Source organism: Brachionichthys hirsutus, chromosome 16 (assembly GCF_040956055.1).
Source record: "Brachionichthys hirsutus isolate HB-005 chromosome 16, CSIRO-AGI_Bhir_v1, whole genome shotgun sequence".
NCBI lineage: Eukaryota > Metazoa > Chordata > Actinopteri > Lophiiformes > Brachionichthyidae > Brachionichthys > Brachionichthys hirsutus.
This window is the reverse complement of record NC_090912.1, coordinates 9,538,159-9,556,402: the sequence shown is the minus strand read 5'-3', so window position 1 is coordinate 9,556,402 and position 18,244 is coordinate 9,538,159. Positions and strand designations below refer to the sequence as shown.

General features: G+C 45.7%; 3 protein-coding genes and 1 pseudogene across 3 annotated transcripts; 2 read left to right on the top strand and 2 right to left on the bottom strand.

Moving 5' to 3' along the window:
- The first annotated feature begins 4,763 nt into the window (after window positions 1–4,763).
- Window positions 4,764–5,753, top strand: LOC137905616 (G-protein coupled receptor 183-like). Its single transcript, XM_068749858.1, has one exon. The coding sequence runs from the start codon at window positions 4,764–4,766 to the stop codon at window positions 5,751–5,753; it is 990 nt and encodes a 329-aa protein (XP_068605959.1).
- Window positions 5,754–6,747: 994 nt separating this feature from the next.
- Window positions 6,748–9,208, bottom strand: LOC137905463 (zinc-binding protein A33). The gene is made up of 6 exons (XM_068749708.1): window positions 8,828–9,208; window positions 8,480–8,575; window positions 8,139–8,369; window positions 8,031–8,053; window positions 7,829–7,947; window positions 6,748–7,726 (listed from the first exon to the last, which is right to left on the bottom strand). The coding sequence occupies exons 1-6, from the start codon at window positions 9,206–9,208 to the stop codon at window positions 7,191–7,193; spliced, it is 1,386 nt and encodes a 461-aa protein (XP_068605809.1). The 3' UTR covers window positions 6,748–7,190.
- A 2,636-nt stretch (window positions 9,209–11,844) lies between these two features.
- Window positions 11,845–14,638, top strand: LOC137905766 (tubulin beta chain-like; annotated as a pseudogene).
- Window positions 14,639–16,349: 1,711 nt separating this feature from the next.
- Window positions 16,350–18,008, bottom strand: crb3a (crumbs homolog 3a). The gene is made up of 3 exons (XM_068749709.1): window positions 17,965–18,008; window positions 16,664–16,707; window positions 16,350–16,553 (listed from the first exon to the last, which is right to left on the bottom strand). Exons 1-3 carry the CDS (start codon window positions 17,978–17,980, stop codon window positions 16,350–16,352), a joined length of 264 nt encoding a protein of 87 aa, XP_068605810.1. The 5' UTR covers window positions 17,981–18,008.
- Window positions 18,009–18,244: the final 236 nt, after the last annotated feature.

Genomic DNA, 18,244 nt, shown 5'->3' with positions numbered 1-18,244 from the left:
GCTCATCAAGTGATTATGCTTTATCCTGAGGGGTCATTATCCAAATCACAGTAATTTATCCAGCAGAGTTGACATTTCATTCACAAGCCCAAATGTCTTCCTGTCGATGAGACAGGAGGGGACATTTTCACCATCATAATTGTTAGACTTAAAAACACTGTGTGTGTGTGTGTGTGTTTTCTGCACAGTGCTGACAATGACTCATAATGTACTTTTGGTATCATGAGCGTCTCAAGGAAAATATATGCAAATGCCTGAGCCTGGCTGTTTGCTGCCTCCAGAGAAGATGCTCCTGTTGCTGCAGTGGGGTGTGAGGCAGAAAATAAAGAGCGAGATGGAGCCATTCACCAGCAGCATGATCTTTACAGTTTTTAATTATATGGGACTCCGATCCATTGGCTTTTTTTGTGTGTGTCTGTGTGTGAGTGTGTTAATTCCTACATGATCCTTTTTGTCTTGTTAACACGAACACGGCCAGCAATGCCGGAAGATTTTTTTTTCAAATTGAGATTCAAGTAGCTGCCCAGAATGTACTAAATGTAAAAAAAAGAAAAGAAAATTAGACTGACACAAGTAGCATTGATATCCTCCTGAGACTCGGCCAGTTAGCATGTCCTCTGTAGTGGACATTTGTCCATTACAGAGGACATGCTAACTGGCGGGCTGGGTCCCAGGAGGATATTCACAGTGTATGATCTTAATACAACGCTTTACTGCCCCCTAGATAAGGGGTGTCAAACACATTTTCTCCAAGGGCCACATTAGCATTATGTTTGCCCTCCAAAGGCCAAATGTAAACCGTAACACAGTAAAGAATATAACTAAATGTAATGTAATTTAATGTAAAATAAATGTAACTACTCCTTAACATGCTGTTAAATAACTTTTTTTTATTTAACTCTTTAGCCGCCACAGTAATTACAATAAAATATTCAGTTTTGATATCACTTTTTGAAGTGAAGTTCGCCTTCAGGATCAGCACTGGACAGCTCCATATATTACTACCTATGGAGCTGTCCAGTGCTGATCCTGATCATGCCACCACATGCTGGAAAAAACAAAAAGGTTTGAAAAATCTAATAGTCAATAATCATAATTTCCTGACTGCAGCGTGTTGCTATTGTTATTGCCATGTTGCTGAATTTTTCCATTTGATCAGTTCACTACTTAAGTTACAAACATTGCATATTCAATTGTATAGTTGTAAAAATATATGGATATATTATTGCTGTTATTATAACATAAATCCTTTCAATTGATCAGGTTAAGAAAACCACACTACTCCACCGATCAATAATCAAACTTATTCAAGTAAATAATATTAAATAATAAATAAAGACAAATATCATCCAACACAAGTTATGGCATTAACTTTGTTCAAAACTCTTTTGTCACAGTTGAGAGGGGCAGAACTGCAGAACAACCAACAAATGTGGGCTGTTAAGAACACGTGTGAAAGATGCAGCATTTTACAAAAACAAATGTCTGCACACAGCTCTCGGGGGCCACATTTGACCCCCGGGCCTTGAGTTTGACACATGTGGCCTAGATAATAAAGAGGTAATGAAACGTCAATTTCAATTTATCTGGCTGTTGGGGTTCAAAATACAAGACAATGTCTAAGAAAATCGATGGCTGGGTTTGGAATAACGGTCGACGGATGGAGCTGTTGCCGTTAGTGCCGCCGCCCCGCCCCCCCCGGTGACAGACATTACGTTCAGATACTCGCTGCTGGGAAAATGTTTTTCCTAAAGGGTTTTAACTTACAAAGATTACAGATTAAACTGTTTTGTCATGATGTCACACTGGGACAGAACATTACATTTTACTCACCCTCAGTTGTTAAGAGATGAACAGTTCAGTGTGTGTGTGGGGGGGGGGGGTCTACACAGATACACATCATAAGGCAGCTCCAGAATGCCTGTGTTTGCAACGCAGTGATGATATTGTGGTAAAAGCAAACAAAACCAGGTTAGACACCGGTGACATTTGTGTGTTGTCCTATAGTGCACCTGGGCTCAGCACCTCCAGTGTCGGGGAAGAAGGGATGGAGACCTAAGTGAGGGTGACATGCATCACATCAGGACACCTCACAGTCTCAGCAGATGCTGGATGATGCTTCCTGGAAACGCAGGTCGGGCACGGTTAAACCAAAAGGGTGGCAGACTGCTAGAACCTCTTTGACAATGGTGAAAAATTATACACAAATATACAGTATATATGCACACAGTTTAGTGTGTGTGTGTGTGTGTGTAGCCTGCTGAATGCTGAGAAAGAAGAATTAGCTCAGCATGGCGTACAGAGAAGGAGCCCCTCTAATCATAAATCAATAAAGCAGGGTGGGGGGGCACTACCAGGTCCCTTATGTCAGGATGGCCCTTATAGACTAAAGAACAAACATCTCATGGATTTGGAAAACCACAGAGGGTGTGTATGCACAGGGGCCAGGATGTTGTGCCACCTGCCACTATGTGCACAAGTGGCATGCCCCTTTTTTTCAACATGACTGTTAGGAACATGGGGTTTGCCTGGACGCGCTGTTATCGTGCACGAGATGCGAGGTATGTGCCACGATCCCTCACGAGAAAGTCTAGGGGATCCTCCCCTTCGCGTCGGCGTCAAATCCACGACGCCGTCCATCATTTATAAAGGAACGCCAGAGAGGCTTGAAGCTCTCTGCACAGAAGAACCTCCCTCGCCGGTGAGTAGAAACGACGCCCGTTGAACTTTGAAATACTCCAATGGTCAGATAGACGGCGTGAATTTGTTGCTGTTGGTTTACAAATGTGTTTGGAATTTCCATGAATTACAATTAGCTTGCATATCATTTATTCAGATTACAGCAACACAACACAACACAATTTGACAAATAATTGGTCTAATATGTTGACAATAGCTGAGTTTAAGTGGATCTCTTTTTTTTTTTTTTACTTCAATTGCTAGTTTAGACATTTATACGATGATGCACACGGTGCAGTAATATTTCATAGCCAAACCACCGTACATGTAAGTTTTTTCAACGTCATTTACATTTCAGTTCAGTTCAGTTCAGACAACTTTATTTATCCCAATCGGCAATGCAGTTTATGCAGTCTACCAGACCATACATACATCCACAAACATAATCAATACAATTTTAAAAAACGTCAGTATATTGACAAAATGCTCAGTAGTGATGATTATAATGCACATTTAAAAGAGTTTAACAGCCTGATGGCAGAAGGAATGAAAGACTTGGAGTAACGATTTGTTCTCCTACAGAAAGTAACTACATTTGTTCCAGAAATATTTTATGAAACTACAAACATATTGATAAGTGAATTTATTACTGTCACTGCTAGGTTTAATTCTTTAAAACAAAATAAAGAAAACGCAGGCAGGTTAGGTTTTGGGGAATTTGTGCGCATGCAAACAGAAATGCTGCACATTTGCTGGACTGACTGTCCTTCACATTCGTGTCACACATTCTTCTGACTATTCAGTAAAACACAACATAACATTAACTCCTGATCGACTTACATGGAGCCCCCCCCCCCCCCACACAAACACACACACAATGACTAGATGCAAAACAGTTAATTATACTAGTGGGTATTCAGCACCTCGTTAACTGTTCCAAAATACTCTTTAATATTCTGTTTTGTTTATTTCGTTTTAAGACGATGCGCCTGAAGGAAAAGCACAACTGATTAAGTTTCCCCCCCCCCCCCCTCCAGGGATGAGCGTCTCGGAATAGAGCCTTGCTCTCCTGTCAGTGTGATTAGTCCCACAGGAGCATAATATGTGGCCTGAGGTAGAGCAGCAGTCGAGGTGAGACACACGGCCCACTGACCGATCAGCAGGGAGGTCCATGTTGAACCAGAGACGGCCCCTTCGGTGGCTGCAACAGGAATGATCATCATTCTCCAGTACTCCAATCACTTTGGAAAAGTCTTGCAATATCAAGAAGTTTAACAAAACTGCTGATTATCAACAAAACCTGACATTTAGAGCCTCCAAAATAAAATTAAAGAAAAAGAAAATCCTCCATTTCCCTCCACTGGGAGCCAAAGACAGAGACACAGCACTTAAGCTCCAGGATACATCTAAAGGTTTGCTTCACGTCTGAATCCAGTTATTATCCATCAATTCGGGCATGATTGCATTTGTGTTCCAAGTTATCATTGTCTCCCAGGCAGAAATGAGCTTTAACTTTAGCTAAATGTCAGACTCGGGCTTTTAGGAGCTCCAGGAAGTTTCTGATTTTTAGCTGCTCTTGCTCTCAGTGGTCTTAAGCGATTGTCTGCACGCAGAACATGAACCTTATGCCATTTTCATTTGGGAACAGCTGGCCCTTTTATCCTTCTGTGAGAGGGCGGCGCTTTTAGCATGAGTCCCTTAAGTGAGTTAGATGTCCCTGCATGCGGGGGAGCCGCCGTTCCCAGAGGTAGCTCCACTCAGACACAATAACAAGATAACAGCCCCAGGAAAAGCCCTGACGGTGTTTGTAACATGTTTTTAGCAGTCAAGTAACTGGGTCGACGGAGAGTAAACCTTTCGGCCAGTCAGAAAGTGGGGTTCTGATGAACGAATATTAATATAACCACTGAGCTGAAAATCAAGCTGAGGACGATCCCCTGACTAACACTCTGCCTTAATGACGGACACCTGGCTTCAATGTGCCCGATGACGCTGCAGTGAGGGAAAGCGTTAAAATGTGTTCACCCCTAATGACCCTCTTTTTCACTCTCCCATCAGTGTCCTGGCTTTGCAACCCTAGAATCATGGAGAGAAACCCCTCTTCGCCGCTCGACTTGAACGCTCTCCCAACTCAACTCCCTCTCAACGCCACCGCTGGCGCCAACGCCACCATGAAGCCCTTCAGCGTGTTTGATGGCTGCGAGCAGCAGGCGGAGGGAATCCTCTTTGACATCGCCCTGCAGTGCATCAACGTAGTTGTGGGGATCCCCGCGAATCTATTCGTCATCGCAGTCCTCATCCGCCACCGCAAAGAGCCGTCCACTTCGGACATATTCTTGGGCTGCCTGGCATTCATGGACATCTACTTCGGCATCATGACCCCGTTGACCCTCCTCAACCTTTACCTCTGGCAGAGCAAAGAGGTGTGGTCTTCCATCAAGTTCTCGTACGGCGTGAAAGACACCAGCGGCCCGTTGTTTCTGTCCTGCATCTGCCTCGACCGCTGCGTGGCCGTGCTCTTGCCGGTTATGTTTGGGCGGCTTAAGCACGCCAAGTACAGGGTCGGCCTCACGGCGGTGGTGTTCTGCCTCACCTTTGCCTACTCTGCAGCCAAGGTTGTAGGAGGCCTCCCCAACTTTGAGAAAGTGTTCACATGTGAGGTCCTGGTAATATTTACCTGGATGGTTTTGTGCAACGCGTGCATCCTGTGGGCCCTGAAGAGGTCCCGCGGCGCGGGGAAAGACGAGATGCACCCCTTGAAGAAGAAGGCCTTCAAGACGGTGCTTTACATCCTGTTCATCATCGTGTTTAACTACCTGCCGCCTGTGGCGTTGTTTCCATTCGAAGAGTACTACACCCCCGATGTGTTTCGCTGCTACGTGCAGCCTGTGGGCTTCGCTTTCCTCAATGTCAGCAGCACCATCCAGCCTCTGGTCTATCTAGTGCGTCTGGAGAAGGCGCCTTGCCTCTCAGCTGCCTCGATCAAGAAGTGCCTTAGCCGTGTGGCTGGAAACGGCAATGAGGCCCCGCCTGCACAGACGCCACCCACTCAGGCCCAAATACAAAGTGGGTAAATGAAGGATGACGATCTCTGCCTTTCATTGTTCCGTGTGAGGAGCACAAAAATGCAGCAGCACACAACCACATGGAAAAAAATGGGGTGTGCCCTGTGTCTATTTATAGATCAGTCTAAAAGCAAGGGTGTGTCACTGTTAGGCTTAGAGATTCATTATATTCATTCATTCTGCAAAGGCAGATCAGCCGACCCCGACTGCCGGTGGTTAGTGTTGTGTTTTATTAACCTCATCCAAGAGCTCTCTTCAGTTCTGAACTAAAGAAGCCTCTTGGATGAGGTGAAATGTCTTCAATCAAGCTCGCACACATTTTACTGATCTAATTCGCTTTTCTTCTGATGCCCCATTATCTTTTATCTAATGCTGGGTATGTGTCTGTAAAATAAGGTCTCAATAAAACGCACTGAAAACGAGTCAACGTGTTTTGATGTCATGTTTTCATGTGCTGATCATGACCCAGAAGATTCAGTGTGAGGTTCATGCAATCCTTCATAACATTTGTTTGACTTTGGCACCATCATGTGTACAAAAGTGACCAACAAACAGCGCAGTTCAGTCCGTGAGTGTGTGTGTGTGTGTGTGTGTGTGTGTGTGCTTGAGGTCTCAAAGTGCATGGCGCTGTACAAGTTAGTTTCCGTCATCCCAGGCAAGAAAATCATAGGACACCTAAATAACAGAATATTTTTTTGGGGGGGGGCTTTAACTCAAGGGCAGTTCAGGAGAATAAAAGGAGAGTTTGCCGCACAACGGAACCAATGGTCATAAACTACTTCATATTTTTTTCAAAATCTGTTATCAGATGGAAAACTGCCCAATCCTTTTTTTAAGTCAACTTATTTAAAATGAAAGTTCATTCCGTAATGGTGCACATCAGCACAGATGACTGGAGGAATTGTAATTACCATTTCCCCTGCATGTGGGAAATTGTAATAATATATTAGTAATTAATGGATCATTCAAAGATCCACCTGTCCGAACATTCAACATTTTGGGAAACGTGTGCTTGTTTTCTTGCTGAGCTGCCATTAGCCTCAAGGGGCTTCTCGTATAGCGCCCTCTGTCTGCAGGCCCTTCCTGCGTGAATTAATTCCACTTGCCACAAAGAACACAAATGGGTGGAAACTTCAACACTGCATGCTCTGTCTGGCAACTTCTCTCTTCCTTTTTTGCCAGCTGCAGATTAAAAACACAGATCTTTTTTTTTTCCACCTTTGGACAGAGACGGTGGTTTTAGGTTTTCAGATGAGCTTTCTTGTGTATTTCCCAAAATGCAAGACTATTTCTTCAAGAAGGATGATGAAAATAAAATGTGACTACATGTTGAAACAAAAAAAACAAAAACAAAATAGGCTGAGGAAAACTTAACATTAATATCTTAATATTGCAGCCAGCTCTCATGGATTAAAAACGGGACTGGGAGTCCTAGAATAAATCTTCTTATTGACGCAACATTGTAACAAGTACCTTCTCTGGCAGGATCCTTAATGGCTGACTGCTCTGCGTGTAAAAATAGGGAAGTAAAGCCTCCGTGAAAGTATCTGTGAATGCATAAATGAGCGTGTCGTCAGCGGGATCAAAGAAAGACACCGTTCCTTTGTTGTAGTGCAGTTGCACTTTAACCTGTTTTGGAACTGTAATTGTCAGTGCAGTGGGCGGCGAAGTCATTGCCCTCAGCTCTCCATTCCGGAAACACAACGTCCAGAAGCCGTTCTCAGGCCGAGCGTTGACCTCCTTGTTCCTCGGTACAGACGACGAGGCCACGCCCAGCAGCCAGTCCTGATTACTTCCTGTTTCCACGACCCAGTGCTGACTTCCTGAACCCAAAGCGCTCATGCCGACCACCTCGGCGCTGATGTGGAAGCGCTCCGGGTTGTCGGGGCAACATCCGGACCACTTTGAATAGTGTAAGGAAGTGAGGTCGTCGGACAGGATGAGGCAGGGATGTGCCGTGTTTGGGTCCAAGGTCACAGGAGCTAACGTACAAGAAATGAGCAGAAAGACCAAATACGTGGTAATATTTGCCTCTACTTCATTAGACAATTGTAAAAAGGCTCATATTAATTACATGCACTCACTATAGTCAATCTCGTCCAGCATTTTCTCCCAGACTCTGTACTTGAGGTTGCGGAGATGCTTGGTCACGTCCATCAGCAACCCAGACGAGATGTCTGACACAAGTGCAACGTTTGACCCTCTGTATCGACAGCCGGGATCACACACACTGAGAATAAGAGATCAGTGCAGCAAAGACCGGATCGAATCGTTCGCTCAGCTTACCTGTCGAGAGTGGATTTGAAATTCTGTGAAAAAAAAAAAAACAGTCATTGTCAAGAATCCAACTTTTGACATGACACTGATTAGAAACGCGGCGTTTGCGGCGCAGACCTTCAGCAAGATGGCGTCGTCTTCCTTCAGCTGCTGCTCTATGACTTCGATGGTCTCTGTGAGGGCCACCACGTCGGCTGAGACTTCTTTGTTCTTTTCCTTCATTTCGGCCAGCTTCTCTTGCTCTTCTTTCTTCACGGCTGCCGTCATCGCCGACTCTTCTTGGCGGAGAACCTCATGGAGCTCCTCAAACTGTCTCTTGATCACGCTCTCTGTTTCCAGCGCCTGATTCTGAAGGGAGGACGTTACAAATCGAATTGCGGTGAATCCAACCGCATTTTTAAAATGCATTTATTTATTTCTATTATTGTCATTCAAAAACCAATTTGAAGACAAGCTACCTTGATATATTTGAACATGTCTGAAGAGGTTGTGTGAATCCTTAAGAGCTTTTCCAGCTTTCCCTGCAAAATCTGGAGGGATGATTCCAGTTCTTCCTGAAAATCAAACGGGCCTCAGTCAGCAGGCATCAGCTATAATGGTGCTTCTTATTCTGAGTGCGCTTTTGGATCTGTTGCTGAAAGATGACAGCGTCAGTGACAATCAGGGCGGACGAGTTGGACGGCATTCTCCAATGGTGCATTTAGATGATATACTTCGGGTTGAAGGAAAGAGGAGAGGCGGTTTTGCAAGTTTGCTGTTTAAGCGTGGATCTGTTTACATTACGACACGCAATCTATTCCTCTTACCTTGCAGTCCACAACGGCCTCTTCAGCAGGTAAGTAGTTGTGTGTCTTGTGCTGTTTGGACGCTTGGCACACCACGCAGATGGGCTGCTTGTCATCCACACAGAAGAGTTTCAGCCTCTCCCCGTGCAGATTGCAGTTCCTCTTCTCGTCCAGAAGAGACGCGTCTTTCTTGACGGCCTCGCAGACGTTTTTCAACGCCCGGTTCGAGGGAAAGCTGGCCTTCGATGCTCTTTTCCTGCACACCGGACACTCGTGCGTCCCTGTGTCCCTGAGGCGCATCATGCAGCTCCTGCAGAAGCTGTGGCTGCATGGGAGCAGAACAGGGTCTGTAAATATGTCACAGCAGATGGGGCACGTGAGATCATCTTCCGGGAGCAACATGATAATAGATTTATCATGTAAAGAATAAATAATCCACAGCTCAAAAGAGAGCGAGTCCTTAGATTTAAGTCCTCTTGGGTTCCTCGGCCAAGAGCAGCATAGTCCGGCTCGCCTAGTTAGGGTTAAAGCCACGGAGTATATCAACAGTTCTCATTATAAGGAGTGAATGTTCTTGGTTTTCCTGTCCACGACCTCTGTGGGAGTCGCTCGCAGCAGCGTAAAAGCATAAAGCAGTGCTGGGGAAACAGGAAATGACTTCCTATTGGCCAGCTGTAATTAAAACTGGTTGGAATGTCATCATTCAGGATGCGGACGCTTCTGTATGTTTGTCTTTGACGTCGCCGTTAGCAACCCACTGTGGAATGAAGTTTTTTTTGTTTTTGTTTTTTTTACCCGAGCATGTTTTAGTTTTTCAGAAAGTTAAGTTAAAAAATATACTATTATAGTCTGGCTTTGTAGCTATAGGCGACTGCAGCACTGTCGTCATTGTGTTCACAGAAAGGTTTCCATAATGCACGGAGCGCTTACTTTTCACACAACTGGTTCATGAAAGCAGCTTGAAGCTGTCGTTTACTCAAATTATATTTTACTATACCAACCGGCCAGACCTGATTATATCAATGGAGCTCGGTTACTCAGCACGCACGCTACGATTAGGCCCATTGACAGCACAACGCTGGCATTCAAGGCTCTGCCAGGAACCCAGCCAGAGCCTCCTGCTCCACGTAGCTCCACCCTCCTGCTCTACCCTGGCTACACTGCCTGCCACGCCCGTCATCAGCTCATCCACATCACCTGTGCTGCTCCGGACACCCGCTGCTCATCTCCTCATCAGCCCTGCTGCATTTATATTCTGCTCAGTCCTCTGCTCTCTGCCAGGTTGTCATTGACTTGTTCCGACTCGCCGGCGCTCTAATCCTGAAGCTCCTCCTGATCCTGATCCTGATTTACGTGCACCTGCCCTGCTTGTTTTTTGGGATTTTTGTCTGTTTGCCTGCTCCTCTGGATTTGTCTGCCTGATCCATCTGATTACCTGGTTTGTGAACTCTGCCTGTTTACTGGAAATTGTCTATGCTGCCTGCCCAATTCTGACTTGTCTGCTGGAAATATTAAAATTACATTTCTGGATTCCCTTCTCCTGTCGTGCTTTTGGGTTCTCCCTGTCTGTGACCTGACAGGCTCTAAAATTCCAGGCCCTGCATTATAACAGCCATATATAAAATATTGACAAATGTAATTATATAGAAGAAACAAAGTATATTTGTATCTGGTAGAAAGGTGGAATCCAATAAAGGCAGTCGGCCGTCTTCAGTAAAACAAAGATCAAGCCACATACAGGTTACTCTGTTAAACACAGGGCTGTGGAATATTAAATGCTTAATTCGGGGTAGGCCCGTTGACTTTTCTGTAAATTAAACACCAATGCTATAATAATTTGAATTCAATCCAGACTAAAATGAGTTTCATTCTAAAATTTGACAGGTATTTGAAGGATTTTCTTTTAAGTTGTTCTGGAAACAGGGACGGGTGGAGCATTATGTTGCTCTCAGACACATCCAGGCTGAATCTCCATCGGGCGCATGTCTCAAGTCACAGCTCGGCCGAATCGCCATCTTATTTTACAGAGGAAAAAGCAGTTGTAGTCTAGTAGTAGTTGAATTTCACCCCGTTGTGTGATCGTGCTTGACACTGCTGTTCTAAGGCCTCAACCAGAACAACTGTGACTACTTTGGTTTCACAAACCTTAGCCTGACCTGGGTATCTAAAAATGACTCACAAATGAAATACAGTTTCTTATGAAGCTCGGCCGTGCACAGGACCGCAATTTCTTAAATACATATAGCTATAAGAAGTGTGCATATCCTATGGTGAAAATATGTGTACGAATAAAGCTTTACCTTTACATTATTATTTTGTTATTATTATTTAGCAGCGACATGGATTTTGCAGGGCGGCATGGTGGCGCAGTGGTGAGCGCTGTTGATGTTGCGTGAATGATTGTCTGTCTGTGTGTAGCCCTGCAATGAACTGGCGGCTTGTCCAGGGTGTACCCCGCCTCTGCTGGGATAGGCTCCAGCATGACCCACGACCCGGTAACGGACAAAAGCCGTATAAAAAAAGATAAATGAGTGAATATCACTATAAATGAGTCCAATTGTAATTATTTTTCAAATTCTAATTTGGATTTTATTGGGCTAAGTCAGATCAATACTGGGTCATGTGCGAAACGACTCTGGTGACACCTTTGTATAGATTTCCTGTAAATGTCTGAACTATGAGGGTCACAAAATACTGTGTAAAACTATTCCAATCGGCCCCGACGGTATAAAAATAAAATAAAAAGTCTACATTTAGCAATCCCTCGATGCTTCTGTCTGGCTAGAGCTGGAGTAGGGTGTGGCTGCCTGAGCGTCATATCCGCCATTTCCGCGGATCCCGGCTCCTCCCTCTCTCTTCCTCTCTTTAGTTGCCATGACGATGACGTCATTCTGCCCCGCCCATTCGCCCAATTGACGCTCAGAGAGGCGGGGCAGGCAGATTTCGAACAAGCGGCAGCGGGAGCCTCCATTTTGTGAATCTCTACCGCTCGTTATTTTAGCTTCGTCTCGAAAATATCTTTGACTCCAGCGACCAAAATGCGTGAAATTGTGCATTTGCAAGCCGGTCAGTGCGGGAACCAGATCGGAGCTAAGGTGTGGTTGGGATTTATTTGTACTCTGTTGTTTTTTCAACATTCTGGTGCCGTTAGATCCGAGCGACAGTAACCCGTCAGGAAGAAACTTCGTTTCTCCGTGAAATGACTGAATAGTAACATCAGAGTTTGTTTTTAATTAAATTGTTTATCGAATGTCTGTGATTTTATCTGGCTGTTGGGGTTCAAAATACAAGACAATGTCTAAGAAAATCGATGGCTGGGTTTGGAATAACGGTCGACAGACGTTACGTTCAGATACTCGCTGCTGGGAAAATGTTTTTTCTAAAGGGTTTTAACTTACAAAGATGTTTTTGTAATTTCGACAAATATATGTTGTAGCTTGAAGAATAGAAAGAACATCGAAACATCAAAACTTGCTCCGCCGTCCGGTGACGGTGAGCTGAGCTCCCCGGGATTACGGGGGTTCGAGCCTCCATTTTCCCTCCTCAAACGACCGGGAAACGTTCTCTGTGCGGGTGTGAGGCCCCTGAATTTAGCCACATTTTTTATTTAAATTTTCTCTCACATTAATGTTGAAATCTGATATTCACAGAGGAGCTCCGTGACCCCTCCCCCTCTGATAAACCGGTCTTGATAAAGGTCAGTTCTTCTTCATGCCTCTTTCCCATCAGTTCTGGGAAGTGATCAGCGACGAGCATCGACCCAACCGGTACCTACCATGGCCTTGGAGACAGTTCTCTTCAGCTCGAAAGGATCAGCGTCTATTACAACGCGGCCTCAGGTAGTTCTCATTATAATGGCAGCCGGGCCCAGAGGAGGCGGCCCGGTGGCGCAGCGGTAAGCGCTGTTGCCTCAGTCGGTTTACGGCTCCCAGATTTGTTTGAATCTGGTCAAGAGTTTTTAATCCTCGTGTTTTATCTTCCTTTCTCCGTGTTAGTTTGTCCCAAGTCCGTCCTTTGAGCAATCAGGAGTGTAAAACGAGCATTTATAAAATCTAAAAATAATAATCATTCAGAATTGTTTGATTAAAATTATTATTTTTTATTTTTAAGTAGAAGGCCGATCACCCAATGAGATGGAATGCTTCTTTGTGATTCCAGGTGGCAAGTACGTACCCCGAGCTGTCCTGGTGGACCTGGAGCCCGGGACGATGGACTCCGTCAGGTCCGGTCCCTTCGGACAGATCTTCAGACCCGACAACTTTGCGTTTGGTGAGTTGTAAAGATGCACCTGCCGATGGGGGCTGCTGACCTCTGCTCCCTGAGAACGGCTTGCCTTGAACTAATACTCCCGTCTGCAGGCCAGAGCGGCGCCGGAAACAACTGGGCCAAGGGCCATTACACCGAAGGCGCCGAGCTGGCGGACTCCGTCCTGGACGTCGTGCGGAAGGAGGCTGAGAGCTGCGAGTGCCTGCAGGGCTTCCAGCTCATCCACTCCCTCGGCGGCGGCACCGGCTCCGGCATGGGCACCCTGCTCATTAGCAAGATCCGCGAGGAGTACCCCGACCGGATCATGAACACCTTCAGCGTGGTTCCCTCCCCCAAGGTGTCCGACACGGTGGTGGAGCCCTACAACGCCACCCTGTCCGTCCACCAGCTGGTGGAGAACACCGACGAGACCTTCTGCATCGACAACGAGGCCCTCTACGACATCTGCTTCCGCACGCTCAAGCTCACCAACCCCACGTACGGCGACCTCAACCATTTGGTGTCCGCCACCATGAGCGGCGTGACCACGTGCCTGCGATTCCCCGGCCAACTCAACGCCGACCTCCGGAAGCTGGCCGTCAACATGGTGCCCTTCCCGCGGCTGCACTTCTTCATGCCGGTGTAGGGTTTTACCAAACCCTCTTCCGGTTCTTGTTCTCCGTTGTGGGTGCGTATTCAATGAGGAGAATGTGGGTTAAGATTAAGACATTTATATAATTAACAGATCAGCACAAGTTAGTTCAGATATCAGCGCTGAGATTCCAACACAGCTCTCGTGCCCGCGCTTCATTGGAATGAAGATGCTTCCTTCTTCGTCCTCACGTCATTCTGTCCCCTGAAGGCGGGACTTTGCCCCAGCCAATCTAAGCCCATGTTCATCTGTGTTGTGTGATGTCACTGTCGTGATGCGTTCAATTGAAATCAGTCATTACAATAACAAACTAAACGTGGTGCGTCCCTGTTGTTCTGTCGGCATGTAAACACGTTGTGGAATCCCATCTAATATGGAAATTCCCTACACCGGGCTTCGCTCCCCTCACCAGCAGGGGGAGCCAGCAGTATCGCGCCCTGTCTGTGCCCGAGCTCACCCAGCAGATGTTCGACGCCAAGAACGTGATGGCTGCCTGCGACCCGCGCCACGGCCGCTACCTCACCGTAGCCGCCGTGTTCAGAGGCAAGATGTCCATGAAGGAGGTGGAAGAGCAGATGCTGAATATGCAGAACAAACATAGCAGCCACTTCGTCGAGTGGATCCCCAACAACGTGAAGACCGCCGTCTGCGACATCCCGCCCAGCGGCCTCAAAATGGCTGCCACTTTCATCGGCAACAGCACCGCCATCCAGGAGCTGTTCAGGCGCATCTCTGAGCAATTCACCGCCATGTTCCGCCGCAAGGCCTTCCTCCACTGGTACACCGGCGAGGGGATGGACGAGATGGAGTTCACCGAGGCCGAAAGCAACATGAATGACCTGGTGTCCGAGTACCAGCAGTACCAGGACGCCACCGCCGAGGAGGCCGAGTTTGAGGAAGAGGAAGAGGGAGAGGAACAGGAAGAAGTTGCTTAAAATCCAAAATGCCGTATTTTTTGGACTCGAGGCTAAAAGCGCCTTATGTTTGAAAATCAACCCGTTCGTTGATGTTGCTCTTTATAATGAGCCGTGTTTTATGTTTCCAAAAAATACGGTACGTTTCATTTCACTTCCTCCCTTCCCATGATAAAAGGGGATTCCCGTGTTCAGGGTTGTTGTTAACTTCTAGTGAAGTTTCTGTTTGAAATGTTCTTTTCAACATTGTGAACTGATTCCAGTGCAGTTATTGGTTTAAGTGGCCTTTCTGTTTTTGTTTAACATTGTTCATTAATTGTTAACTAGAGAGGTCCATTTCAGGGTTCCCAGACAATTTAATTGAGGACCTGTTTTCTTATAACCCGACTAAAAAGAAAGCTGAGTTTAATTTCTCACTTGGACTCCACTTCTACTGTGGCTATTTAAAGTGCGTGGGAGCTGGATCTCCAAATAAGAAATAGTGAGGAAGAATGGGGTTGACGTTTTGAGGAAGATTCATTCATCTTCAGAGTGTGAAAGACGTTCTCTTATTCAGTTCAAGGTGCTCCATCGGTCTCATCCAAATCCAAGCTTGCTAGAATTTATCCACACACTGACCCAAATTGCGAGAAGCCACGTTAATACAGATGCTTCGCTTTTGTCCTGAAACACAGCGATGATGGGCCGGTGTCTGTGAACTAGGAGTTAGGGTAGCCTTGAAACCGCTCACACTGCTTTTTGGGGTGGCGTTTGATGGGCTGGGATTACCAGCTTGGGGGTCGGAAACTTGTTGCCTCCTCCACTCTCAAAGGGAAAGATGCCGCCCCGCCCAGAGTGTCACGCTGGATCAGAGATGAGAAAAAACACGATATGAGTGTGATGAGCCGTTTTTGATCTTTTTCAGACAACCATCAATGAATGAATGAATTTTCTGCTGAATATTCTGCCAGGTTTATTTGCTGATGGTCGACGTACTGTATGCATATATATATATATGTATAAAGGAACACGTACTAATTCGTGTTCCTTTTCTTGTGAGGATGGGATTGTTTGTTTTGTGTGTGTTTTTTCTCTCAGATGTTCTCTTTGTACTTCTTTATTTTGTTGAAATGTTTATATAAACATATTAAACGCTAAAGTTTAATTGTTCTGTTACACAAACTTTTTGCCATTCATTTAACGAAGGAATACACAACCACTATTTTGTAAAACATACTTGCTTTATTTTGGTGCATGATTGGTTTGTTGACTTTTTTTAATATGTGACATTAAATTAGTTTGATTACTTCAGGAACATGTGAAATGTACAAATTGCCTTCATTTGTTTGGCCTAGAACCTAATATTTAAGATACAGCAGTCTCATAGTTTTTCCATTAAAGTTTGAGGTAAAAGGTCAGCATTGGATTTTCCCCCAATGACTGTAATTCATAAAATCAAGTACAGGTACATGTTTATAATCAGGCAAAGGAGAGGAAAATGTCTGTAAACTAAAAAATCATCGGTGGTGATCGAATACTCCAGTTCATCTGTGCAGAGGAAATGTTCCAAAGCTCCGTGACGTTCAAGCGTTCTTAAACTGCGCCCATACATTCAGGTGCCTTTCTTCGTTTACAGGAATCCTTCGACGCTCGCTTATAAACCAGTGAATATTTTTCTATTTCGCTGCTCCACCTAAAAAGGGAGCAAACTTTTCCGTACCAACATTCGTCCTCACGGGATTCTAGGTTATTCTCAAATGAGTCTTTCCTCCTTCGGCAGCTTCAGTGCATCGGGCGCCACCACGCCGCTGGCGCCAGTCTGTTCCTCGACGCTGGGTCGATAGGTCCCTTCAGTCTGCCGCTTCTTTTTCAACTTGAAGAAGACCAAGACGCCCAAGGCTACGGCCAGGACCCCCAGGATGACCACCGGGGACACGATAGCTGCGACATTGGTTCCCTGCAAGCGATAAAATAAAAATAAAAAGGCACGGGACAGCGATCAGTCTGGCCGTGGGTACTTTGGGATATCGTTGAAAGGGAATGGAAAAGGTTTTCCCCCCCACTCACGTTGTTACTAGAAAGGGGGTCTCTTCCAAGAGTCGTATAATTCCCTGCAAAAGATAAACAGAAAACAGAAACGCTCTAATAACTGCAAACTAATTTGGATTGTTTGCAAGTATATATATTTATATGAGCCTTCTGACTGCTGGGCCTGTCCAGACCAACGTAATGCATCTCAGGGACGTAACTGCGTAACTATTGGCAACTGATGACTGCATGATAATAGGAGGAAACCACGAAGCCACAGGCGCATGCATAGATCCATGTTGTTAAGCATGCTGGTTGGATTTAAGGGAGGAGCGTGGCATGTTGAAATATACACCTGCAGCCTGAACTAGTTTGGAGCAGCCGACCAAATGTCTCTGCCAAGAAACAGCAACTATGTAATGGGTTTAATGGTTTAATGACCATCAGACAGAATTTAACTTTTTATTTCTGCCCGCACACACACACACACACACACACACTAAACGGATCGGACAGGTTTCAAGATTAATCTCGGACTATTGGAAAGAAAGCAAACTTGCCTACTTCCAAAAATCTGTATACTCCTTTCGTTGCAAGTCACCGAACAAAAAGACCCACGCGGAGCCAAGCCGATAGCGTGAAAGGTACAGCACAGTCTGTCACACCAACAAGATTGCTGAAGCAGCACGCACACACACACATTCCAACGCAAGAAGGCAAGAGGGGAGCGATTGTGATATAAAATCAGGAGCACAAGTGCACGAGTCGTCAAATTGCTCAGCGACTAGATTTGCGTTTTGCCATCCTGAGCCTTCCACCTGAGGCCGGGGATTCAGGAAGCGATGTTGGGGGGGGGGGGGGGGGTCTGCTCAGATTTTTAGTTCTTAAAACGACAGGCTGCTCCACTCCATGCAGCCTCGATCGCCCGAATCAAGCGTCTGACGCATTCTCTCATGAAAGTCCTCCATGTGTGTTTCCAGGCAATTTAAAGAACACACTGCCTCAAGTGAGACGCGGACGAGATGATCAGCGTCACACCTCTCGATGAAGACGTCCCTTCTCCTCATTGGACGCTGCTCACAACGAGATTATTAGAGCGGCCTTTCCTCCATTCAGCAGTGAAAAATCCTTTCAACAGTGCGTTTACATGGACACATTTAATCGGATTAAAAGCCTGATCGGAATAAAAATGCTTCATGTACACACGCAAATCGGATTAGTCTGACCCAATCAAGCTCAATCCGATCAAGATTCCATTCCGATCGAGAGGGGGGGTTTATACCGATTGATGATCCGATCAGGGCGCATGAAAATACTTATTCCGATGTTTTGGTACAAACCGTCTTTACTGCGCATGTCTGTGACGTCAGCTACACGCGCTACTGCTGTTCCCGGAAGCTAGATGGAGCAGAGCGGGCGAAAGAGAGAACTGGTCAATATCTGACACAAACATGTTGCCGGAGACATTAAAGGAGGAAAGTAACAGAGAAAACGGGGAAAACGAGCGAAATAACGCTGACGTTTCAAGCAGAAAAGGGCGGAGCCATGCTTTGTTTACAACGGAAGTCGCTACGGCTTCATCTTCTACTATTTCCGGTATAATTTGCTCATGTCAAAATA